Genomic DNA, 26732 nt, shown 5'->3' on the forward strand with positions numbered 1-26732 from the left:
GCCCGTCAGCCCCGGCCCCGCCGGCACCTGGCTCCCCGTTGCCGGCCGGGCGTGACGGGACGTTCTCGGGGAGGGGGGCACGCCCGGCGCCTTCTTCCAGAGAGAAAATGCTCTTCTCGGCACAAACTGGAGCGTCCCCACACCTGCCTAAAATCCCCCTGTACCCACTTCCACGTCGCGCATAGAGAGCTGGTTTGAGCTGGGGGGTCACCCTGCTTGGGTGGCGCAGACACATGGGTGCCGGGGCAGCGCCCGAGGGACGGGGAAGGGGAGAGCCCCCGGTCTGCGCCTTGGGCTGGCGGAGTTACTCCTGTGTGAAATGCGCACGATGGAGGATCTGCACGCTCTCTCTACTGGATGCCTATCGCTGTAATTGCATACAGTTCCCGGGAAAGTAATGTCTTAATGGCAATTCGAGTACATCCTTCAATTATATCAACAATGAAACTTTTTCTTTAAGCAAGTACCGAACGACATTGCAAAGCATGTATGTAATAAAACGTACCTTCCTAGATCTGGGGTTTGTTTCTAGCCTCGTGAGAACCTCAGTTGATTTCAGTAGTGCTAATCACAAAATTAAAACGCAGATGGTCAGGGATATAGGGTTGGAAAATACTTTTTTTTTTCCTCCACATAAAGTGTGTTCGTGTTTAGATGACAAATTAACTAATAAATGGGACTCAGTGATTTCCTGATAGAAAATTGCTTTACAATGCAGCAAAAGCTGAATTAACATCCCTCTCACTTCAAAGTATCAATACCCTGTTCCTTTTTTAAAAATAATCTGTGTGGTTTTTATTGACTCTGCGGGTTGAGATAAGGCATACTATGTTAATTCCTGAAGAAATCACTTCAAAATACAGTTTTTTAATGACTTAATTTTAAATGTAACAGATAATCCTAAATTTAGCCCACTTAATACTGCAATGTGTATTTTGCAAATCAAAGTATTTAGGTTACCAGTGCGGTTGAACAACATGCATTTTCTTCTTACATATTCCTTAGTTAAGTATTTTACTACTGTCTTCACTAAAAAGAAAATAAGTACTTTAATTGGAAAGCTTGATTAAATAGGTACTGTGTAAATGAAGGTGTCTGGAAAGTGAAATCCGAGTCAAAGCCCCCTCAGTGATTTAAATCTTTTGTGCTGATTATTTGTGTGAATAACAGCAGTATGAATAATATGGTATCAGTTTATGTTTTCATTCTATAGTCTAGCATAACTATTATACTTTCTCTGCCACTGTCATTTATTTTTGTGCTATACATTCACTTGCATACTGGGGATAGGGAGAAAACACATTGCCTCAAGAGGAGAGAACTAAGGTAACATATGTTTCTGCTGCATTGATCTCTGATTTCCTCCCTTCCCCTATAATAATTTTATAACACCACTTTTTTTTTTTTTTTCTTTTGACTTTTCTGTATTTCCTGTCCCTGAAGCAAAAGCCGATTTTGAATTATATGAGTAATGTAAGAATTCCTTTCTTTGCTGCTGCCCCAGCAAGCAGCGGTCAGCAGGAGGTGCAGCACAGCTGCATGGTCAGCAGCCTTTCACTCTGAAGGAATTGCATTGCTGTGGGCAGCCCAGAAAACACCAGCCCTCAAGGAGCCGAGTACAAGTGTCAGAGTTCTTGCTCAGAGTAGCTTTGATGTCAGAGGTACATGAAACAATTGTGAACAGTGAAATCTATCCAGAATTTGAGATGACAAGAAAATGAGGATTAGTGAGTATTTTATTAGAAGGTTTAGGTGTGATTAAAAGTATTTGTAGGCTGGAAACATAATGTGAAGAGGAAAGAAATGTCACTTTTGCTACTGATCTTCTATATTAAGCCTTCTTTTGAGGCAAGAGATGAAAAATACTTTAAAATTGTTCTGATGGCACTTAGAAGTGTGTGTGTAATACACGTAAACACTTTCTGTAGATGTCCACTTGTGGCAGGAGGCGTCAAAACTGCCTTTATAAGGATTAATTCAGTTGCTTGAATGTAGTCATCTGTCACTATATGAGTTTCCCTAGAGTCTCTGGGATATCCCCTCGGTGCTGGCAGATGCAGTACCTCTGGGAGAATCACATCTTTCTGGGGTGGCGGCAGGTGGGATACCTCTGGCGTCTCAGATCCTCCCTTGTGGGCACTGGAACTGCACAGTCAGTGCAGCCAGTGGTGTCTAGGAGCTACTCAGCTATCAAATGTTAAGGTGTCTACTTCAGAGCAAGCTGCCTAGGTCCTCTGTCTCTACTGTATTGCCTGCATTTCTTTATTTTAGTGGTACCTTAGACTTAGCTTGTATAAGGACACCCTAATTTAAATGTCATAAACTGAACCACACCTTTTACGTGGGGAAGGATCACTAGCTGAAAAAGTGTGCGGATGCTAGTTGGTGTTTGGATTTATATATGGTAGAAGGCTACCTCTACAGTTAATAAAATTACAGGGATGAAGTTGGCTTATATTGGCTTTGTTTTCATTGCATATATAAAAATAAAAGACTCTAGCATTCACAATTGTATTTTTTCCTCTTAGTGGTAATAAATGATAAACACTCCTGTATGAGTAAATCATGCAAATAGTAATTTTCTTTCATTCAGCGTCTGCCTTGTGTCCGTATTTAGGATATATGTTAGCTCAAAAACCTATGCATTATTCTATATAATTAGTTTTGCAGCTATTGTATGTAGTTCATATATCTTTAAAGGACCTAAAATAACTCTGTCATCATATGCAAAAATGCCAGGTATATGCACAGAGGTGATTTTGAGGGATATAGGAACCATAAATTGAGTTTGTGTTATCACCTACATAACACAGGATATCATGGTGTTGAAACTGGCAGCTAACAATAAAGGTAAATTAATATCTTTAACAAAACCAAGATTTTTATTACTACGCCAATCAGTGAAGAAACTTGACTAACTGTGCTCAATCTTTTATAGCACTGATTTGTGAACTATAGTACAGATTCATGCTCAGCCCCATCACATGGTATATTGAAACATTAATCACTTTCATACTGATTTTAAATGTTAATTGCAAAGATAGATTATTTTTCCTGTCTGGTTCTATGCTGAGTGCAGTGTTGTTCTCTTGGTTGCAAGTAAGACTTTTTCTCTGGTCTCCTTCTCTCAGAATCCATATAACAGCAGAATAGGATGGACAGTAAGCTAGTCACCCTTGACTTCTCGACAAAGGGCTTTCAGTAGGTACGTCAGTGAACAAACTGTCAGGCTTCTGTTCGTACCAAAAAGCTGAATTCCGTGGCTTATAGAAAAATGTTAAATTTGCTGGAACTGTGGAATTGAACAGTTAGCAATGAAGTAGAAAAAAAGTGCTGTAGATATTTTTCCACATTCTCAGCAGGTTTTTTTGGTTGTGGGTTGTTCTTTTGTTTTTTTTTTCAAGGAATCAGACTAGTTTTCAGCAACACTTGTGAGGTCATGTATGCAGTTGTGAGAACAAGAAGCATAAAAAAGTGAAGACTGTGTGATTAGTATAAATTTTGTTGCAAAGGCTTTTTGGTAGAGAATCGTTATGCATATGAAATGGAATAAATGAGACAAACTGCTTGAAGGATGAGATAATCTCAGAAAAAGTTGGTGTGTAATATTCTTGTTAGTTCAAGTAAAAATATTCTTGCAATGCAGTTTAAAGTAACAACAGAAGTAAGCTTAAAATCCAGAGCCGATTACTTTGATGCAACTCCAAGATCATCTTGGAATTTTAATTCGGGTTTCTAGTATGATTTATATTCAGGTAATTTGGATTTTGTTTCTATCTGAAGTCAAATAAAGAATTTTTTTCTTCTTGGTGTGTGCAGGCAGGGGCACTTCTAATTACTCTACTTACAGTCTATCTGACATTTAGATTTTGGAAAAGGACTTTGACAAAAAGCAAGTTGCTCTGTCATATGTTACTGATGTTTGTTGTAGGCAATGTCTGTTTTTGTAAGGACCATTGCCTACAGCACAATTCTTTGTGCGTCTGAACCAACATATGCTGCTGGTTCCTGTATGCAAGTAGTATTTCACCTCTGGATCCACAAAATGATCACTGAAACGATTAACATTTTGAGATTAAAACCAACAGAAGAATGGGTTCAACTGTGTAGCAGCTTCCCTGTCTCTATCTCCCATGTTTCACCATTTCTAGGAAGTCAGCAGTGCTCAGTAGCCATAGGACTTGGATGACCTGAAAGGTGGTGTCCATACTGCTAAATAGAGGATAGAGGACCACTCGTGCTGAGTGGAATAGATTGGCTAATGTCTACATTGCTTAAGGCTGGTATCCCGTAGAAGGGACTGACTGTCCTCACTTGATGGGAGTTTGCCCTTGACTCTTCTCTAGATGCAGTGTGATGCTCTTGTAATGCCAGGGAACTGTGGATTTTTAGGGTTCCTTTCCCCTGCAATTCAAGCAGTCTTAAAAATAGGAAGGCTTTCTGCAGGCAGCGAGTGTAGTGTAACGTTCTGTGCCATGAGCTGTAGCGTGGGTTTGCTGAGGGATGCCTGTACCTTGCTGGAGTGCCTGCTAGTAGGAGGATGGTCTTTGAAGATATTAGGAAGGACCCAAACCTATACTGCGGTGTTGCCTATGGTGTCCTCTGACAGCAGTGTGTAGAATGCACCATCTCTAGAAGTGCAGCTGAGAAATGCCAGTGCCTTCTGAACAGAGCCACAGAAAGAGGTGAGGTTATAGTTAAGCTGTGTGGACAGTCAGAGCCAGGTGCTTCAGGCTGATCCCTGCCTCTCTAATTTGGCAGTGTTGAAACACTTTAGAGCAATCATAATGATGGTGATTAATGATAGGTTTGGAGTGGCACTTGTAACAAAAATGAGTTAACAGATATTAAAGGGTGAGCATGAGAAGGATTTATGTCTGATACAGGTTGCACATCTATTTTGCAGTAAACCACTGGTTTGAACAACTGCTTGCAGGCCTTATGGCATTTCCGTGCTGGCTTTTAAAAGACTATTTATTGTGACAATCCTAGGTCTGTTTTGGAGTTTTTCAGGCTCTGGATTTGATGTTGTGGAGGTATTTATCTAAGTAGACAGGCAGAAATTTACCACACATCTGGTATTTTCTCTTCCTAGTGATTAACATCCTCATCCTATCAGCACTTGTTTATCTCAGGGTACTGAAAATATGGATTTGTATGGCTGAGATAGTGAGTGAAAGTTTGAAATTGGTTCCAGATCTTCTGGAAATAGGTAAACCTATACCTCAGAAGAATGACACTTTATTCTTACTGAACTGTCTTTTCTACATCCATCTAGATTGTTTTCAGTTGTAAAACCTTTTCTATATTTATGTTTATATATATATTCATTACAAGCTAAGTTATTTCATTTCTTGTGGTCTTGTGATCTTGTCTAAAAATAGACTGCAGTGTAGAGCCTTCAGAATTTGGTACTGAAAAGAGCCAATATTCCTTATGAGAGCAGAAAATGTTTTCTCACTCTGTTTCAAAATAATTGGTTATTGACACAACAATTCTTGTGGAAGACAGGAAGATTTTTAGATGTGAAAACAGCGAAAATAAGTGTGTGGGTTTTTAACATTGGTCGTAATGAAATGGAACAACCTGTGTCGCTTGCTGGTTTACATACCCTCTTCTAAAACATTGCCTGTAAACTGTTGCTTGTTCTGTAGCTCTAAAGAAACAACTACAAAGCTACTCTGTGGATTTTGAGCAACCACTCCATTTTCAGTTAGTTGGGTTCTTTTGCATCTTGTATTTGGTTACTTTTTCCTGATCATTGAAAGCAGCTCTGTTTAATGAGCTGGAACAGAAGCAGGTCAATAAAATATACTTTATATGTACGTGGTTAGCAGTCTTAAAGTATAAAACAAAATTCCATATAGGTTTGGGAATGATATCCATGTTAAGAAGATACTGCTTAAAAAAATATTTACCATAAAATCAAAGGAATAAAAGAAGATTGAAGAGTCAGCTGAGACCATAAACAAACAATTTATTATTATTTTAGAGTTTTGCTAAAAGTCTGAATGTCGTCTTGAAGCTATTCTAATGCCCATAATAAGCCTAGATAAAATTTCATATTAGCCCCTGCTTTACAAGAGGCAAAGTGCAGAAGGTATGAAAGCTAAATAGTGTCTAACATTTGTTTAAAATATTAACCACAGTTGGAGTAATAGAGCTAATTTTTAGGTTATTTAATTTCAATACTAAACAAATACTATCCATGTCTATGCCTATATACATATGGAACTGTATGTGAGCAGATGTTTTGTATATTACTTGTAAATAAAATGAAGTAGTTGAAAGGTTGTACATACTGGAAAAATGACACAAAGGTTTTGTGCAAGATTTTTTCTAAACCTCATAAGAGAAAAGAGAACTGTAAGAAATAAAGCTACTGTTTCCTTTTGAAAGAGATCAAGTCAGTAGGAGAATGAGGAATAGTACTCACAAGCTCTAACTTTTGCTTGGTTTGACAACTCAGCTGCACACCTGTGATCATGTAATTATAGTTTATCATACAACGTCATTGACTAAAATGATGCAGTATGCAACACAATGTTATTTTGTGTTTGAGGCAACTTGTTGATAGCACTTTGCCAAGTTATCTCTCTTACATCTTCAGTTCCAAACAGAGAGAGGACATTTGCATGTAGTTACTATCTGCTAAGATAGGGAGGGTAAGGTAGGTCATCTTATATACATACTAGTGAGGTGGTTTTTACTGTTGTAAATACTTCATAAAACAAAACCAAACCCTCCCCAAACTCAACACTACTACATTCATTTGAAATAGTTACAAGTCTCCTGCTGGCATTTGGGCCTGTATACAAGCTGTGTTGATGTTTAAATATTGAGCAGTTGTATTGGGGAGACTTCTGTAATGCACAGACTTGTATAATGCCTTTCTAATAAGTCATGTATCATAAAACTGTAAGACTATAGTGATGTAAGAGAAGCAAAATATATCTAGTTGGAAATTTTCCTTTTTTAGCCTTTTCAGTTTTTTTTATTTCTTAAATTACTTGGTATCTAGACTGTGTAATAAGTTTACTGAAGATCTTATTACTCACCCACTGTAGTATTGTCTGGAGTACTATGAATTGTACAGATTATGTCATTTTGTAGAAGGCAAACTTTCCCAACCTCTTTTCCAAACCTAGAAATAATTCTGGATATGTAGAAGTCTAACACTGAATTATCAGACCTGCTATGCAGGTAACCAAGTAAGAGCAACTGGCCTGCAATTCACTCAGTTGCATTCTTGCTCTTTTGAAGATAGGTGCAACATTTGATTTTTCTCAGTCACTGGGGACTTGCACTGAGTCAGCAGACTTTCAAAAATAATAGGGAGCAGTTTGCAGTGACTTCAGACATCTCTATCAGCACCTCTGGATACATCTCACCTGGTCCCATGAGCTTGTATGGGCTAATTCCCCCTTGTCTTTAAGTTTAGAGGTCTGGCCTTTGTGAATACTAAGGCAAGGAAGGGAGTGAGTACCTCAGCCTTATCTGCATCCATTGGCATTAAATCACCCACTCCATTCAGTAGCAGGCCCACTGTTCCTGGTTTATTCTTCTGTTGTTCACATAGTGGTACAAGCTCTTGCCCTTGATATTTCTTGCCATACTCAGCTTCAGTCGAGCTTTGGCTTTCCTAACACCATTCTTCCACACCTGGGCAATGTTTCTGTATTGGGCATTATAATTTGCCTGTGTCTCCACCCTCCATTTACTTTTTTTTTTTCATTGAAGCTTATTATTAATAAGTTCCCTGTTTACCCCAGCCTGTCCCTTGCTAAGTCTACCCACTGGAGTGTCAGGATGGACTGTGTGATTGGATGAAGAATGGTCGTTAAAGACCTGCTAACTCTCCTGAGCAACCTCACCCTTCAGTGCTGGATCCCATTTGTCAGTTCCCTGAATAAGCAGGTCTGTTCACCTGAAGTCTAGGGTCTGTACTCTACTACTCCCTTGCACCCCTTGGGATCTTGATCTGTACTGTTTCATGGGCCCTACAGCCAAGGCTGCTATTGATTACTTTCCATATGACTAGGTCCTCACTCTTTGTTAATATCAATCCAGAAGAGTGCTGTACCTGGTTGACCCATTTAGTTTCTGTGATAAGAACTTAGCCCCAATCCACTCCAGAAATCTCCAGGTTTGCTTTCAAACCTCTGTATTCTACTTCCAGCAATTGTTGTGAGGTTTAAAGTCGCTCATAAGAACCAGGATTTTGCTTTAAAGAAGACTCAATCCACTTCCTTATCCTGGCCTTGGACTGTATCAAATTCATACCACAATGTCATCCTCACTGTGCTCTTCTTAGGTCCTGGGTTACCACATACCATCAACCAGCCTGTCTTCTCCATACCTTCAACCTGCTCCTCTACTTAAAGAGCAGCCTTCTTTCTTCCCTGCTCATCTTCCCTGACAAGCCTGTGTCTGTCCATTGCTGCACAGTGGTCACTGTTTCATTGTGTCTCAGTTATTCCAACTGTGCCTCGTTCTTCTGGGCATGTGCAGACCTCCAGCTCTGCCTGCTTGTTTCCCAGTGTTAAGATGTTATAGGAACTGCCAAATCCAGCAGATGCTGCTTCTGGAGATTCCTCCTGGTGCCTGAAGCCCAGCTGGGAGCACTCTGAGAGTTCACTAGTGAAAACACACTCTCCCTCTCTAAATCACAAGCACACTCATATTCAGGTTCCCATGAAGCATTGTGGCTTCCCAGTTTAGTAGCCATAACTGATTCACATTAACTGCTGCGCCAATCTCATCTCCCCTCTCCCCCCTTCATCAAGTTAGTCCAGCTTGATGTTTGCTAGCAAACAGATGTGTGCACTCACACGTCTATCTCACAAGCTCTTCCACAGCTCAGGTCCCTTGAATAGTAGCATAGGCTTTCCATCTCCCCAATACCCATGCCCAGCTCTGGGTCTCATTACCCACCACTGGCTCAGACACTGAGTCTTTGTAGGGGTAGGCGTCCTCCTACTCATGGCTATTCCATTTTGAAATTTGCTAGTGAATTACACGTAAACACACACAGAGGATTAAATTCACCAGAGAAATATAAACACATCATGTCTTTGCTATTTCTGACATTTAGACATCTCACACCTAAGCATGCACTTAATCCCTGGTCCAGTTGCTGATATATAGATCTTGCAGCACTCGTGAATAGGACAGAAAATGAAATTATACATAATAGTTAAGATAAAAGGATTTATTAAGAAAGGATAGACTGTGGAGCTTATGTGCAGTGCAGTGCTCAGTGAAGCAAGTGTACTAACTGGCCTTGATTATATGTGACCAATGCCTTTTAGGTCCCCTCACCCTTTATTTTTGCATGCTTGTTTCTCCTCTCATCCCACCTTTTCTCTCCTCCAGCATTAGACCATCCTTATGGTAAATTATTTTTTCTGAAGTGGCTCCTTTGCTAAGGGTGGTATAAGTAAGTAGGTTACAGGAAAAGCAATAAATGAAATGAGTTTTAAATAATCCTAAACTGCATTGTTACAACACCTCACATATTGCCTAAATTGTGCTTTACTTGTTCTCTTTTAGGTAAAATTTGAGAAAAATTATAGTTGCAAGAAATCTGTACCTTTTAATGAAAAGAAAAAAACCTCTAAAACTTTATTAACTAATTTCATTCAGCCCTGTAAAATGTGAATGCTTTTATGTTGTTAGTAAAACAAAATGGTGTATGCTACAACTGAGGGTAGCATCAGAAAAAGATAACATTCTTTTTTTTTTTTCTCTTTTTATTCTGTACTAGCTATAGAACTGAGTTAAACATAATGACCTTACTGTGATAAATGTATTCTCAAATGAATGTCAAAAAGAAGAAAAATTAGTTTTGATCATGAAATGTAGAGCCTAAAGCCAATCAAGAGGATATACAGTTTAACATTTTACATTTTCAGGGAAGGGATTTGGGGCAAAAGCATGGTATCTCTGTGTGTATTTAATGTCACTTGACTTTAATCAATACTAGAAGCTAAACAACTATAGCACTTTGCCCTTTTTAACATCAGTGAATTAATCTTCACTACAGCAACAACTAAACTAAAGTACATAGTAGTTCTGAAATTACAGGAGAGAGGGGAGATGGAGAGGCTGTGTGAAAATTGCAGGGCAGGACCCTGTAGTTCTGTTTATCCACTGGCTGGCATCTGCCCCAGCTCCCTCCTACCCTGTGTGGGTGGATCTTCTTACCCCTGTGCTGAATGGGGTCGTCAAGTGCCTGGAGCTTGGTGTGGAGCTGGAACATGGCCAGGACACGTGAGGACTCCACATCTGGGAAGTGCTGTTGCATCTCACTGCTAAGATGTGCCTAGATCTGGACAGAGCCCAGATCAATAATTGTCTAACAGAGTTCATACTTCCTGAAGAAATCACAAATGAAATTATCATGAGATCCCACCACTGTGGTGCTGACAAGGTTAAAATTCAGGAGCCCCTTCTCTCTACTGATGTGCTCTGGTTACTGTGCACTCAACTCAGAAGCAGGAAAAAAAAAAAGCAGCAGTGGGAACATCAACAAGCTACAAATTATCAGGTTCATATGAGAACTCTGCATACTTTGAAGGGTTGCTTCATTAGTTGGGTTTTGTTGTGTTGTCTTTCTTGCCTTGTGACTGCTGCCATTTTTTTCCCTAAGGGTCAGCAAGCCAAAACTTTCACTCTGACTGTTCAGTAATAGTTGAAGCAGTTTATCTAACTGCCATTCTTTTATAGCTGATTCTCCCCACATCCACACACCAAAAAGTAAGACAGAAGAGAAAAAAAAGCAGAGAATATTTACAGATGTCATGAACAAAGGGGGGGAAAAAAAAAAAAAAAAAGCAAAGCTTTGTCTGTGCTTCATTTGGAACTTATTCCAGCCACTTATGAACCTCGCTTCTTCATTTAACAAAGCAATAGCATATGTCATAGAGAAGTCAGAACAGTTGTTTGTAATACTTTGAATACCATGGAAACACTTCTGTGATACTCTAAAAAAGATATCCTTGATATTTCAGACTAGTATTTAAGATCATAGACCAAGTTCAAAACTATAGTCAATAAAGACCGTGATAGATCTCTGCATCTGTTCCCCCGAAGAACAGCTAGAAAATCTAAATTCTTGTTGATGGTGTTAATACAAAAGTGTCTAATTTTTAAAATTATCCTTCTGATTCTTAATGCTTTTCACTTCAGCTATAGTAAAATAGCTAACCTAGCCCTGAAAAACACTTGTGTATTCATTGTGTTCCACTTGCAAACTAATAGTCAAACTTTCAAAGTATTTTTGCTTTTAAGACTTTCTATGCTTTATTAATTCATTAATTCTGTTTGTGGCCTTGAAAACATTGATAAGCTATCTTCTTTGTCTAAGTTCATTTCTGGAAAATGTGTATATTGGACACCATCACTGCAGAGAAACAAGTTGTGAAAAGTGTATCAGAGTGTGTGAGTCTTCAGTGTGACACTGCATAGTTCTGTTTTCTTTGTAATCATATTTTCAGCTTGTGAAGAAGAACGTAGGAAACTCCTGATTTAGACAGTGCTTAGTAAAATTAATCTAGGTCTAGATTAATCTAGATTTATCTCCTCTTTGTAATTTAATTCTAGTCCAAACTATTACTGTGTTTCTTACTCTGACAGATTTGTTGGGCTTTTGTAATCTTACTTAAAATTTTCTGAGATTAAAAAGAAAATAAGAATAGTTAGGCATATTAAACTTAAAAGTATGAAATCAAGAAATATGAAAATTACTGAGAATATATAGATATATACATATATTAAATATTTATGAGAGGTACATGAGATGAGTGGATAGAGGTCCTCAGGCTGCTTTGTGAAATTGGAAACGAGACAAGCATGTTGAGAATGATTGCTTCCAGCAGCTGGTAAAATAAACGAGTTTGGAAGCCAAAGCCATCATGAGGAATCTCAGTGCTAATGGTAAACGGAAGGAGCACATTGCAGGAAGAGTGGAAAGACACCTCTTTCAGAATAATATAGTAGTAGTGGGTTAACTTCTTGATATCTAGAAATGGAATAATTTGTTTAGTGTTTTTGTCCCCATAAAACTGATGCAGCTTTGAGGGAAAGCCAAACTCAGGGTTGTTCTGTGTCAGTCTCTTAAGTAGGTGCTGAGCGTGTTTCTTGATAAAGATGGGCTTTGGTCAAGGTCAGACATGAATTTAACACATATCATACAGTAAAATTTCTAATAGCCCTAGAGGTTTCAGCAACATAGGAATTAATAATTTAATCTAGATGTTAGTCTGATTAGGTGAATTGATGAAATGATGAATTTGTGCCTAGCTGTTCTGCTTCTGTTTCTTGAGGCCACGATCTAGGACAAAAATACTCTCTTAATAGGGTATTTCCACTGTAGAGTCCCAATTCAGTTAAAGTATATGGATATATTAGTTACCAAATGTAAAGTTGAGCAGCAGTATTAACAGTGATGTACCAGACACCTCAGAATTCACGCATGTGAGTTAAAAAGTCTCTCTGTCTTAGATTTGTAGTATCACAAGTGACCTCTCTCCCCCTTGCACTCTTTCTTCATAAGTAACACTGGCTAGAAAATTCTTTATGAAGATAAAAGACTTTCCTGGAACTGCAGAATTGAGTTTTAAGAAAAAACAAGTACTGCAAAGAACTGTAAAATTACTTGGTTTGTCAATGTGAGACCAATAGACTAAGAATAATATGTCATGTTGTATGATTAATTAATTCTTTTTGAGTTCTCTGATGATTTGTTTGAGAGGTAGTAAAGAGCAATCATATGCACAAATAATTGAAAAAATTAAATAGATAATCGATTTTTTAGTAAGCAAACAAACAAAACCTTTCCTTTTAAAAAAAAAGAAACTGAAGATCTTACATAGGGGAAGAAAGAATATGGTAAGTCTGAAAATGGTATAACATTGAAATGTGTTGAAACAACTTAGTAACATGGTCCCTTTCTTACAGTGTCTATTACAGGACTATATAGCTGCCTGCCTTTTTTAACAGTAGTGAGTTGTTTTTTGTTAATGAGCAAAAGATAATATTCAGTAACCAAATAGGAAAAAAGGCTGTTGTAATGCAATACTGTGAATATTGCTATCAGTATAAACATTTTCTCTCATGATGTTTGTCAGGTTTGTTGCTGCTGGTGTAACTACAGACTATGCTTTGGCTTGTCTCATACTGTGATAAACAATTTGAGAATAAAAAAAATAAAATGGAGAGAGAGAACTGTGTGTCATACCTGTGAACAGACCTTTCTGGTATGATGAGTAAATATTGCTGCAGGCTTATTTATCATTCCTTTAATTTATTTGTAGGTGGGTGGTATATTAGTCCAGTTTGCTGCTTGCTGCTTTAACAGTATGTTACTTTAAGATACTAATTTACTGATAATATTTAAAATAATTAGTATTCAGTAGGACACCAAATGTATCTAATCAGAAGCAAGAGGATTTAAAAGGATTAATAGAAACTTGCAGTGTTTTATTTCCTTAAACAATGTCAATTTAGACATGTTCTGCATTAGAGTTACTGCACCTGAATTTATATGTGGTCTATATACATGCACCATAACTCACCCCTGGAACAGGCACTATTAACATAGCTTTAATCCTTACATTTCTTGATTTGAGTCATGCACCACTAATCTGTTCTATTGACCCCATTCCCTTGAGTAACCTGTTACCTTTTTCCAGAACCAAAATTTGCTGAAGCCATCGTCACTGCTCTGATAAAAAGATTTAACTTTTAAACAAGTATTGTAAGAGCTACAGCTACAGGTTGCAGAAAACCAAATTTTCATGTAGTTCAAGTTCCAGCTTTGTCTGTTTTAAATCCTAGATGTGGCCAGCCTTAAGCACAAGCATCTGAAGTGGTTGCTTGGGGTTCCATGACTTGATCTATTCCCGCTTCTGCTTCTTCCCCACTTTTTACTGGGTTTTAGTTGCACTGCAGCAATTTCCCTCTGCAGAAGGGCCTGTACCCAGAGCAGCTAATCTGCATTATATTGTGATGTAGCAGTTTCCACGTCTGCTTTGTTTTATTCTGGTCTGTAATTTGGACTGTTGCCAGGCATGCCATTATTTTGTGAGGAAAAGTGGGGTGAGAGGAGTCTTCAGTATTTTTGGGGTGGGGTCATGGTGTCTAGGACTGGGAATGTGGGAATGCTGTAGGAATATAGGGATGGTCATCAATCCAGGAGCCTCAGTTTGGAGAGCTGTTGTGGACTGGGACATTGGAGTCAGTGGGGTCCAAGGATTGAAATCTGGCTTGGGAAAGCATGGGGCATGCACTGGAGTTGGAGAAGAGGAAAACTGTTTATAGATAGTTACATGGATTCTGAGGTTGTAAAGCACTGGTGAACTGTATTTTTAATACACATAATAAAAAATATTTTAAGATGCTCATTAATGTTGCTTGGAGGCAACTTTGTTAAAGGCTGGCTCTGACACTAAGCACTTTCTTTGGCATGCCTAACATAAATACTAGAGTAATAAATAGAGTATTTAATCAACTACCTTAATTTTGCAGCTTTATTTTCATTCTTTGGCTGAATTGGAATGTGGGAGGATGGAATATTAAAGTTTTCACATGGCAAGAGTAAAGACAGCTGGCCAGGAGAAATCACTTAGTTTTTAAATTGTAAAAATGTACTTAGTGAAGAACATGAAATTCTGTTTTAAGATAAATGATGAGGATACGTAGCCTTCAAAAATGTATGAGAAAAAAGATACCTTGTAGCAATAGTATAACACTTAAGTAAAATTTCTTAATGCTCAGAAGTGCAGTGATTCATACCTGCATTAGAACAGAATTTGAACTGTCTGTTGTGATGGTGAAGGTGTTCAGATTCCTGAACTGTGGCTTGTAGCTGTACTTATCGCTGTGTGTTAAACTGCTACTGGAAAGATCTTCAAAGAGATTCACAGGGATATCACTTGCTTGAGTTCATTTTCACATCCAGAGGTTACGTTCTTACTTTTGCATGCTCCATGAAGGCAATCTCGGATATGTGAATTCTCTATGGTAGTAGGGTATCTTAAAGTATCTGCTGCTTTTCCTTTAACATAGTGATATTTATTGCTGCTTATGTCTGTGAAATGGATTTATTTCAAGGCATACATTTTTACCACGGGCAGTAAACTGTTCTTGTGTATATAGAATTAAGTTTTGTCTTTGTAAATACGGAATTGTATCAATTCCTGAGCAGCAATCCTCACTAAAATGAATCAGTTTTGCCTCAAAACTTATATCATATGACCTAAAGCATGAAGCAGAAAAGATCCTTTAAAAATCAAGATAAATTCTACAGTATTTAATATGTAAGGTTCAAATGTATCCCACTTCCACACCTGCTTTTGGATGGAGGGACCAGGAATTATGAACATGGAAACCACTAATGCCAGAAGGAAATGTTTAGCAAATCTGAGACCATGTCATCTGCATTAGCAAGGGAAATTTATTTATTTGTCATGGGAATCAAAATACTTTTGTGTAGTATTGTAGAGACAAGTGTTCATCTAGGACTCTGATAACTCCTGGGGTTTTTTTAATGGTCCGTATCATTTACCGATTTCATTCTGATCTCATGCTTTTCTAAACATGATTTCTAAGGAATCTTCTGATGTTTTCTACCCGTCTAAATATGACACAGTGGGTTCCTGCTTCAGGATTGAGATTTCCGTAGGTAAATATTAACATTTTTTCCCCACTGTGTAGCTGAAATAAAGTTCCAGAACCAGGAATCCATTCAATAAGGTTGCTTCAGCCAACACATGGAGAAAGGGATATGAGTTTGATACAATTAATTAAACTTTTTGCAATTCTTTCAGAATGCTATGATCCAGCCCTCAATAGCTTAACTTTTCTTTCTTAGCTTTCTGGAACATATTATTTAAAACACCTAATTTACATAAGAGAACTAATTGAATATTTAGGGTGAAAAATGTGTAAGGCCTCACTTTCCCCATAACTATATTCATACTACCTTAGAAAGTTTTGTCAGAGAGAATTAGGGGAAAAAAAGATTTAAAAGGAATATTACATCTTCTAGGTACAGTGGCAGGGAAATAAAACGTTGCAAAATGTGGTGTAAGAACTGAAAGCAAGTATGGAGGCAGAGGCAATGTGGATTTAAGTTTTGAATTTGGAGTTTCTTTTTTTTCTTCCAAAAATGATCTTACCTTTTTACCTATTATGAAGAAAGAGTGATGCATATACACACAACCACCGAATTAGAATTTAGTCCACAAAGCAAATAAAGAAAGTTTCTCACTATGTTTGCTAGAAATCTTGTGACATTTGTCAGTGAAACAGCTTATCTGGAACAGAATTTGTATTGGACTGTTAAATTTTGTATTGATAGAATTTAAATTCTCATATCTTTCTCCTTTCATCAAATGTTTGTTTCCTCATTTTAGAAAGCATTGTTTAGATACTGTATGAAAAAGATTTTAAGTACCACATGAAAACAAGGTATTTTCATGTTTGCTTATGCTCCAACTATAAAAAAAGTATGAAACGGACGTTACAGCAGTACTGAATTGCCCCTCTTGAATTTCCGTGTGCCCAAAATTTGTGAAAGTATTCCTTTCTAGAAATGTTTCCTGACCTGTTAGTGAAGTAGTGAATTGGCATGTCAGATACATGGGAATGTTAGATGTTAGGGAGAGACACAGTAAGAGAGATTAGACTTGAATTTAAGACTGCTCCATATAGAAGTTAATATGGGAGTATTCGTTACAAACCTATCAGAGATAGGCTTTGCACTGGTGTGTTTAGCAGTAGTTAGCTCTTTCCAGTCTGAGATTTACAGAAGAGCAAGAATTCAGTCATGAGCTGGCCCAGCAGTTAAGTATTAAGTATTCTAGATGATCGTAGAGTCATAGAAGAGTTTGGGTAGGAGGGGACCTTTAAGGACCATCTATAGTCCAACCTCCCTGCAATAAGCAGGGATATCTGACCTCGAATATTTCCAGGGATGGGGCATCTACCGCCTGTACCGTGATGTGCAATGAATATTCAGTGTATTTCACTAGTATTAGTTAGCAATGTTCACAGCTGGAATAAGATTAGAATGTCAGAGAAATGATAGTAATTAACAGGAGTAAGTGTACTCCTTCCACAGAATTTTACAGTTTCCACAGTATCCCCTTCCATTTTTTGTTTAGCAAGACCTTATGGCTTTAAAGGTTTAAAAAAAAAAAAAAAAAAAAAAAAAAAAAAGAACTGTTTTCTGTGTTATTTGTGTATTGTATACTTCTGTAATAATCAATGTAATTATCTCTTTCTCTAGGGGTTGATCTCCAGGTTTGTAGTTCAAAAAATCCAACATGTTGTACCAAAAAGATGGAAGAAAGATATCAGACTGCAGCAAAGCAAGATATACAGCAAGTGCTTCAAACATCAAGTGCTACATTAAAATTTTTAATATCTCACAATGCAGCTGCTTTTCAAGGTAAGCCTTTCTGCTTTTTGTTTCCAACTGTGTTTGTACTTTTCTTGATTTTCATCTTTGATTAGTTTATGCATGTAGTAAAAGTTATCTGTAAATTTTTAGTTTCTCCCTATGCTTTTATGCTTTCAAAGGAGTATTAAATCAGCAGGTGATTAGAAACTGCATTGCTTTTAGAATTTGTGACTTCTTTTAAAAGATAATATTTGAGAAAAAGTAAGAAACCTTTTCAGTAAGATGATTTGATTTGAATTGTAAACCAGTAACTTGGCCTTCCTCTTGAACTTCTTTAATTCGGATGATACTGAAGTGCAAAATTATTGCATGGACTGCTACAAAAGAGAGATTTTGTTATTCCAGTATTTATGGCCATCATGTTCTTTGTTTTGTTCTAGTTGAAATACTTGGGTAGATTGTTTTTGAGGTTTGTTCTTGGGATCTAGTTTTGTAAGCTTCTGAGTTTCTAAAAAAAAATTTCTGTGTTTATAAAGAAAAATAGTTAGAGGTTGAGTGACAGTTATTCCAATGTACAATAGGAAGCTACCTGATAAATTGATAGTTATTTGGGCTGGTGGTGGAATTGCCTTTTAGCAATTACCCTGCATACTATTCAGTTTCCTCTGAATTAATAAGGCATAAGTTAATGCAAAAATTGGCAAGGAGCTGGGAAGACATGAGAAATAGTGGCAATAAGAGGTTGTATGTGATAGAAAGGAATACGGAAGTCACCTATGTTGAGGACAAAGCCTTACACTCTTGTAATTTTTTTATTAGTATATACTTAATGTCCTTAATGACCACTTACTGGCCAGGATAAGATAATAATTTACAGGCTTAGAAAGTTGTCCTTCTGGTGACTCTCTTGTTTTTAACCTGTGAAGCTGAAGTGATTAGCAGAAGGAAAGCATCTCCCGAGGGTCATGGAATGGGCAGCAAAGTTGACTCTGGGGTCCTAAAACCTCTTTTTGAAATTTAGGCTGTCTGATGCTAAAATCAGATTGCAGTTGCTCTCTGCCTTATGGGAATATTGCCATGTGGGTGTCATGATCAGGAGATCATTGGTAAAATGTGCAAAGAAACCTCTCCCTCCTTCTCTTCTACCTTTATTATTCTTTCCACCTTCGGTATGTTAGCTCTCTCTTTTGCACCATAGTAGTACAATATGTTGTATTGCTTTGCTGACTTAGGGGCTGTAGACTCTGTAGAGCCCAGTAACCAACTCTGCTTTCCTTAAGTCAGGGCTGTACTCTCTGCCTTGATGTTTTAACACCTACTCCTTTCCGCTACCCCTAGAAAAAAAACAAAACAGCAGTGCACAAAAACACCCTTAGGTGTCTAGGTAACATACTTGTCAACCCTGAGGTTTCTCAGTCTTCACAAGAATAGGATTTAAATGACATTTAAGTCAAGTTAAGTGAAAATCAGGACCCAGGAACTACATTTCTGTTGCTTTTATGTCCTGAGGGACTCAGTCAGTGGGGTATTTTCAGAGTGTGTGCAGTGTACTTCTCTCTTGTAGGTGAGTTCTCCCTGAAAGACAGTGATACTTGCACGCCTTTGAGGAGAAATGGTTGTGCTTCCCTTGGGTACAATCTGAGCAGTTACGCAGGGTGTGGGTTCTAGGCCCTTTTCAGCTTGTAAACGTTCAAATTGTATCACCTGCCAGCCCAGGAGGATGCCCTAAACCACAGTTCAGAGGCTAATGTGGGACATGATGCACATTCACTCTCCCAGTAATGCTGTTTTACAGTGTCTGAAGGAGTTCAAGAAACATTGACCCAGAGAAAGGAGCCTGCCTCTAGCCTTGTGATGGTGCATCCTCCCTATAGAGGGATGGTTTCAGGACTGTTTGAGAATTACAGGTTTTCATTTTTTTTGGTAAAACATGTGTGACGAGTTCTTGCTGCAGAAATGCAACTCATCCTTCCCAAATATGTAGCCTAACAGTAATTACTTCTCACAATGACTTTCTTCAATAATTTGCTTTTAAACAAGTACTTTTCAAAGCCTATTTATTAAGTATACATATTTTATATTCCTTATACACTTTATATATTTTTGAATTGCATGCTTTAGTACTTTTGTCTTTAATGTCCTTTTATGTAAAGAAATGTAATTGAGGGAGAATATTCCATGGATTATGGTATTATTTCGATTTAAAACCTTGTTTAACCTTGAAGCAGTTATTTGTGGAAAAATATGCTGTTGAACATACCACTCATTTTTGAAGAATTGCTACTGTTGCTAACTAAAATCCAAGCTAAATGATTTCTGACTCAGAAACCATAATAAGATACTGCTGATGTTTTTTGGCTTTTGAACTCTAGGAACATAGTAAGACATTATACCTGGTCTGAATTCAGTTTTGACCCTGCTTTGAGCAGGAGTTTGGATTGGAGACCTCCTGAAGGTCCTTTCAATCTGAATTACTCTTAATACAGGGTGTCTGTCTCCACGTTCACCACCAAATCTGTAGGCTTTCCCTTTGTGTTTAGCTGAGGCTGGGCTGTGCAGCTAGGAGTGTGATTACCTCTGCTGCTGCTTTGGCAACTGGACAGACATCTCATCAGTCAGGCGGAAAGCGTGAAGGGGATTGTTGATGTGTGTACAGAGGGGAGCAGGTGTCATGGACTTTGCTACTGTTGTCACCTGCCTCTTTCCAGAATCTGTTGAGGTTGGATGCCTTGGCCTAAAAGAGGTAGGTGGACTGGGTCCAAACAGAACAAATAGTGAATGTTCTCTCTCAGTTCCTTACATATATTCAGTAGAGAGAGGTAGGCAGTTAAAATAAGTAATCTATATCTGCCTCTGGAGGTCTTCAGAGGTGTGTTTTTTCTCTCTGTTAAATACAGTCTAGAGATCCTGAGTACTTCAGGATGACTAAATACTTTAGGATGACTGTGTTCATGAAATGAGGCATCTGTCTGCCTGGCTGTCTTTCTATCTAATAGCTGTGTGTGTGCATGTATAGATAAGTATTGACATATCTTTGTCACCTTCTAATGTTTGTTTAAATCATATGGTTCTATACTGTGGTAAGTGCTGCCTGCTGACAGTAACTCTCTACTGACAATTTTCAAATGTTGCAAAAATTCCATGTCTCTTAGGTCATGTCAAGCTGCATGATGCAAATTGCACCACTTGTGTACTGCTTCCTGACAAGTAGTTACAGTTTTTTCCTTATATTTCAGGGTGTTTCAGAGTATTTTCTTTTTCACTGTGAGTCTTGTTTCTTTTTAATACTTTTCAGGAGTGGTAAGGGAACAGAAGGATAGGTGAGAAATGAAGTTAAATATTAATCTGGAGAGCAGGAAATCATTCTTCCCTTGGGAAAGGTGACTACAGAACTAAAGCTGTATGATAATAATGTTTCAAGACAGTTATTCTGATAGGATAACATTCTGGTGCATCCCTACGTTTTTAGTATTTTTTATCTTAATAATAACTGAGAAAAATATTGTGAATGCTGTACAGGGATTGCCATACATCTCCATTCTAGTGGTAACCATTAAAAAAAAAAAAAAGCTTTTTTAACCATTTTATATCCTGTAAACCTATATATATATATATATACACACACACACACACACAAACACACTCCTTTTGCAGAGTGTTTAGATGTTACTCAAAGTTCACACTGACCTTTGCCTATACCACCAAGCAAAAGGAACAGCACCACCATGGTCAACTCTTGTATAATCACAATGCAGTGCCAGTTTTTGTGTAGGGAAGAAAAAGTCCCTATGCTTTGTAACAACTTGGAGAGGAATTAAACAGTCATCTTTAAGAATCTGGTGATTTGGAGTGGGATGGAGCTCTGTGCAACAGAATAGCAGATCTTGTGTCACTTCAGCATTTTTCTACACAGAGAGCTCATAACCCTTTAAAAGTGTCAATGTATGACATGCAACAAGATAGCAGCTTATGTGGTTGAATGGGAAATTTAGAGATAATAACTAGGTTGTAGAGTCTGAAAGCAAATGGACTTCTCTTTGTGCTACATTTAGCAACTCCAGTACTATACAGTTGATTTGAAAACATGAACCTGTGAATCATTTATGAATGTGGCAACCTGTAACCAAAAGAGTGCACTTGGCAAGTGTGCCTCTGTGAGCGAGCAGTAATGAACTGCATACGTCTATACAGCTTTTCCTGACACTTTTCTTATTGTCCGGGAAAACTCTAATCCCTTTGTGATGTAAGTTCTGGAGTAAATCAAATCAGCTTTTCCTGATAGTTTCATATTCTTCTGTGAAATTATTACTGCACAATAGATCAATGTCCACTTTATCTTAGACCAGAATTAAGTCAAACGGTTACATACCATATTGTTTGAGGTCACAGTACGATTACTGCATTTAAATATGATGAACTTGTAGTCAGTAGCTAAAATAAATTGTGTGAACTAGAAAATGTGTTGGAATCATCTGAGCTGATTTCTCTGGTAGCATGGTGAGCCATAAGAAGTAATGGAATATCTGTTCATCCTTGTAAAACTAAATCTGCCCTGGCACTGATTCAATTGTTTTCCATTTGTGGAGTTTTCTGAAGAGTGATTTGAACATTAGAAAACTTTCAGCAAGAGCTGCTGTATCTCAATTATGGTTTCAAATGATACATTGCCCTCTAGATCATTTGCAATGTGAAGAACTACTTTGAAGTTCCAACATTTTCTTCTTTCTTACCTCCATAATCCTTTATATTTTAAGTGTGATATAAATAAGCTATAATCCAAATATACCTGTGGATCCCAGCTTCTGTTAATTAAATGAAATTGAATTACTAAAAGTCAAAAATGTGACAGGCTACAAGACCTGATTGTTGCTCTGTTTTATATTGTGCAGTGAGGGTCTCAAAACTGTCTGGTTCACCAGAGTTATGCTCCTCGTTCTCTGTTGCTCTGCAGACGTTCCCTACAGCTATGATTGTGTTCCACTATGGACTGAGGAAGTAGGAAAATTATTATACCCACTCGTTGGTCTAAGGAGCCAAGGCTGTTATACAAAGCTTAGTAACTTCAGAAATCGTCTGTTCAGATGGTATTTTGTTTCCTTTCTAATACACAAGTAGGATAAACAGTGTGTGCCTATAACTTAGAATTGGACCCAGTATGTCCTTATGTACATAAAACACATCATTAAGGTGCTGTTGTAAATGCAGAAATCTGGAGATTTAGATTAATACTTAAATTTTCATTATTAATCCTGAGTTTTATTTCTGTATTGAAAGCAAGTCTTTTATCATTCTAGAGGGATTTACTTCTGTTGTATCTCGTTCTTATCTTTTCAATACTTATTTGCATACATGTATGCTGTGCTGAAGGCATTCCTGGGGTACATACACACACAGGGATTTAATAGACTTCTGTAATAACTGTTTTCACCACATCAGTCTTTTCTTAAATTATACTTTTGTAGTGTGCACTTAAGCTCATGGATTCTTGTTTGAGCCAATGTTTATTTACTATCACTTAATTATTTCTCCTAGTTGCAATAATACCTGAGTTACAATTAAGCTGACTATAGTGTTCAGACTCATATGCTCTCTGAGTACTAAGATTTTTTCATAATCAGTATTTTTCTTAGTACCCAGCTAACTACTGTTTTGGCTTCTGTCTGTGTAACACAGTGATCAGTGTAGACATATGCAAATTTAGATTTTTTTATACTTTATGTAGTGCTCATACATTAGAAAAAAAACCCATGAAGTACAAATTTAAAGCATCATTCCCTTAGGAGGATGGCTATAGAAAGTCTACATTTTCACAAAACTGTGTATGCCTGTATCCTGCTTATTCTGAGAATCCTGGGAAGCTGATTGCTGGCAAAATGAAGGAGTTTGAAAGAAGACTGAACTCCGACAGAAGAAGGTGGCATAAAGTTGGTGGCTTCAAATGTGTGTTTAGTGTTGTTTCAAAGACATCATTTTCTGTAGCTTTTTAGATTTCCAAGTACTAGTGGAAAAATTTTCATTTAGTAATTTTATTCTCTCTGTTAATAAAATGAAAAAACAAAAGTCAGCAAGTCAAGTCCTGTTGAAAGACAGAAATCAAAATCTTGACAAATTGGAGACAAAGTCTGAAAAGCATCTTGTTCAGTAGGAACAAGTGCAAGATTCTTTATTTAATTGGGGGGATTATAACAGGATAAGGGATAACTTGCAATGGATTTGTTCTGTAGGAAAAGTTATGGCAGTAATGATGGATCAAAAGCTGACAAAAATCAGCAGTTACATACTGTTGTGAGACAGGCAACTATTGTAGGGTTCTTAAACAGAGAGACAGCAGAGATTTGTGAACTGAAATTTTTTTGGTTTCCACTGGTAAATTTGAGAACTGTGGTCAGTTTTGGGTAGTTAACCTGAAAGACATGCACCAATTGAAAAAAAGAGTGCATAAATCTGTTCTGAAATCTAAACATGTAATAAAAACCCCAGACAATTCTAGTTCCATTAAAATAAGAAATCTAGGGGAGAATTATGCTATTTCTTAAAAAAACAGGTGACAGCTACCTAGAAAAAAGTAGTTATCTGTACACTGTCATGTAGTAGAAAAAACCCAATGGTTTCATACTCTAGCAAAGAAAATGTAGGCTCAATATGAGGAAATATTTTCCAATGACAACATTAAAATGCTTTTGATTAAACTTTTGGTGGGTTTCCATGTCCGCAGGTTTTAGAAACAAGCTGGACAAGAGAACAGCTGCCAAGTATTATGCTGTAAGTATGACTGATTCTGCTTTGGGGGCCAGGATTTAGACTAGGCTGTTCAACAGACTTTTCTCAGCCTTATGACAGGTTTAAAATATGATTTACAACAAAAACTTAAAGGAATTTAATGCTTTAACTAGTTTTCAGCTTAATCTATGGGTGCTATGCACTACCAAAAAATGGTTTATTCATTAATTTATCTCCAAGAAAGTAATACAGTTCTCTACTATAACATAATGGGATGGACTGCCTCAGTCATAAAGTTGCTTGCAGAATGGGTTTAAATTTAGAATGATATATTTCAGTATTGAAAGAACACTAATTTGTTCCAAACTGTACACAGTTTTTTTCATTATTTATTATTCTTACAATGGAGCTGTTGTGTATAGAGCTACTAAATCTGTACACTGTCACTTGAATAGATACTTAGTAATTATGCTGTTATGATCTACATGCTCCACATGGGAAATTCAAGGAATTTTGCAGTTTTTACAACATAGACAATCTTATTTTTGCCTTGTTTTTTTTTGTTTGGGTTTTTTTTTTTTTTTTTTTCAAATTGCATCTCAGTGAACCTGGCAAACTGCATAGAAAAAAATGGAATTATGTACTGCATTTTCAAAGGCTGTGTGAGAGGTAAAACCAATTTTCTTTCCCAGCAAAAGTAAACTAAAATATTCCGGGTTTAGGTGGAATTTTTAAAGATAGATATGTTTACATCTAAAGCAGGTAAATCTGACTGCATTTTCAATGACACTTTAAGTTAGAAAACCATCCTGTCAAAACACCAAAAAGGAAAAGTGAACAATAGTAGAATTGCATATTAGAAAAATTAACAAATCAAGTACAGACTTTCCTTTACACCTGTACTTGAAAAAGTAGATGATGTGTAATAAAGACAGAATTTAACAAGGAAATCTGCAAGAAAGAACTGTGAAGTTATGGACGAGAATTTTGCTCCCTCATGTGGGGAAAAAAATCCGACGTTATTGCTAGACACCTTTGGGCTTGTCAAATGTCACTAGAAACCTATGGTTAGACAACTGAACTGAGCCCAGTGTCACCCTTGACTGTAATGAAAGCTTGGACTCTTAGTTAAATTTCAAATATTTAGATACCTTCTCTGAGCTGTCCGAAGCTGTGCCCCGATGTGTATCTTATGCACGCCAAAGTAACAGCCCTCAGAAGTTTCCTGGTCTCTGACACCTTACAGCTGCCCTGTCTAATGTAGCTCAAGGACGTGAGTAAGGTCTGGGAACACAAGCACGTTATTGAGCAATAAGCTAATATTTGAGTTTCCAGCCTATCAACTACTTGGAGGTGATTGCTTTTATCCGGAAGTAAATGAAAGGTGGCTTACTGCTCGGAGTAAGCTGCTTCCCTCCTGACAGAGGTAGAAATGTTCAGGTAGATTCTGTGCACGCAGTGTGGGATCTCTTGTTCACCTCTTTGCTTATCATGTGGCAATTTGCTTACATGCAAAATAGGCAGTGATTATCTACTTTCTGTTCTTCTGGAATGAAACAGAAAGGTATATCTGCATTATGTAATGAAGTGGCATAGTGATTTTAACAGTGGTAACGAAACAAACTTTTACTGATGTTAAAGAGATCAGCAGGCATGGGCAACTGTACTTTGAGTCCTAAAAGTTACTCGTACAGGTAGTGTCAATTTTTAATAAATCTAGAAATCTCAGCTGCATTAAGGGCTTGGATTTAGGTCTGTGCAGACTGGAGGAGTGCCGTGATAGAGATCTGCTGATCCTGGACTTCCATGTGCATAGCAGGTCACAATACAGGATACTACAGATTTACTGTAGAACAGCTGCATAGCCATTCAGCACACGTACAGTAGCCATTTATGTAGGAGTTTTGGATAGCGCTAAAAATAGAGCAGATTACTGAGGAGAGTTGGCTGTTTTCTGGGTTTATTTATATAATTTTTTATTTTGTTTATTTTGCAGTGTTTAACTCTTAAGACTTGCCTGTTGGCAGGTGTTCTGGTCCATATAACTACTTAATATTAATTGGGTCAGAAGCAAAGTGAAAAATTAGCTAGGTAGTTCAGTGGTTAGGGTACTCATCTGCCACAAAGGAAGGTTGCATGCTGCTGCTCCAGTGAGTATTTTTAATTATTTGTATAATCTGTAACTATAGTCTGCACTGGCATAGTTTCACCTGCCAGGCCTGAATCACTTTGGAACAAGTGTTTTTCAAGGCATGTATGAACTCTGGACTGGATATACTTCCAGTTGTCCACAACTCATCTATTTTCTTGCCCTTTTCAATGGATCCTCTATGGTTACCAGGACTTTAAAACCAAGGAATTATGTGCTGAAGGGGAGCCGATTAACTAACCTCTCTTAAAGAATGAAGAGAGATGAATCAAAATTCCAACGGATGTTCCCCTCTACTACCACCACTGTGATAGCTGTGGGCTGGCTGCTGGTTTTGAATGAGATAAATCTGTGCAAAATATAGCATAGATATTCTGCAGGATCAGGCTTATTATGTGGCTGAGAAAATGTCTTTCAAATCAAATTAATGTGTAATAACACAGTGCGTAATACTGG

General features: G+C 37.5%; 1 protein-coding gene across 1 annotated transcript in view; it reads left to right on the top strand.

The window, feature by feature from the left end:
• Window positions 1-26732, top strand: part of GPC5 (glypican 5) — a 744086-nt gene that overhangs the window by 24863 nt on the left and 692491 nt on the right. The window contains exon 2 of the mRNA XM_026843677.1: window positions 17294-17455. Within this exon, the coding sequence (XP_026699478.1) occupies window positions 17347-17455 (109 nt within the window). The 5' untranslated portion in view covers window positions 17294-17346. The remainder of the gene's footprint in view (window positions 1-17293; window positions 17456-26732) is intronic.

Source organism: Athene cunicularia, assembly GCF_003259725.1.
Source record: "Athene cunicularia isolate RWA chromosome 1 unlocalized genomic scaffold, athCun1 chr1_part1, whole genome shotgun sequence".
NCBI classification, from domain to species: Eukaryota; Metazoa; Chordata; class Aves; order Strigiformes; family Strigidae; genus Athene; species Athene cunicularia.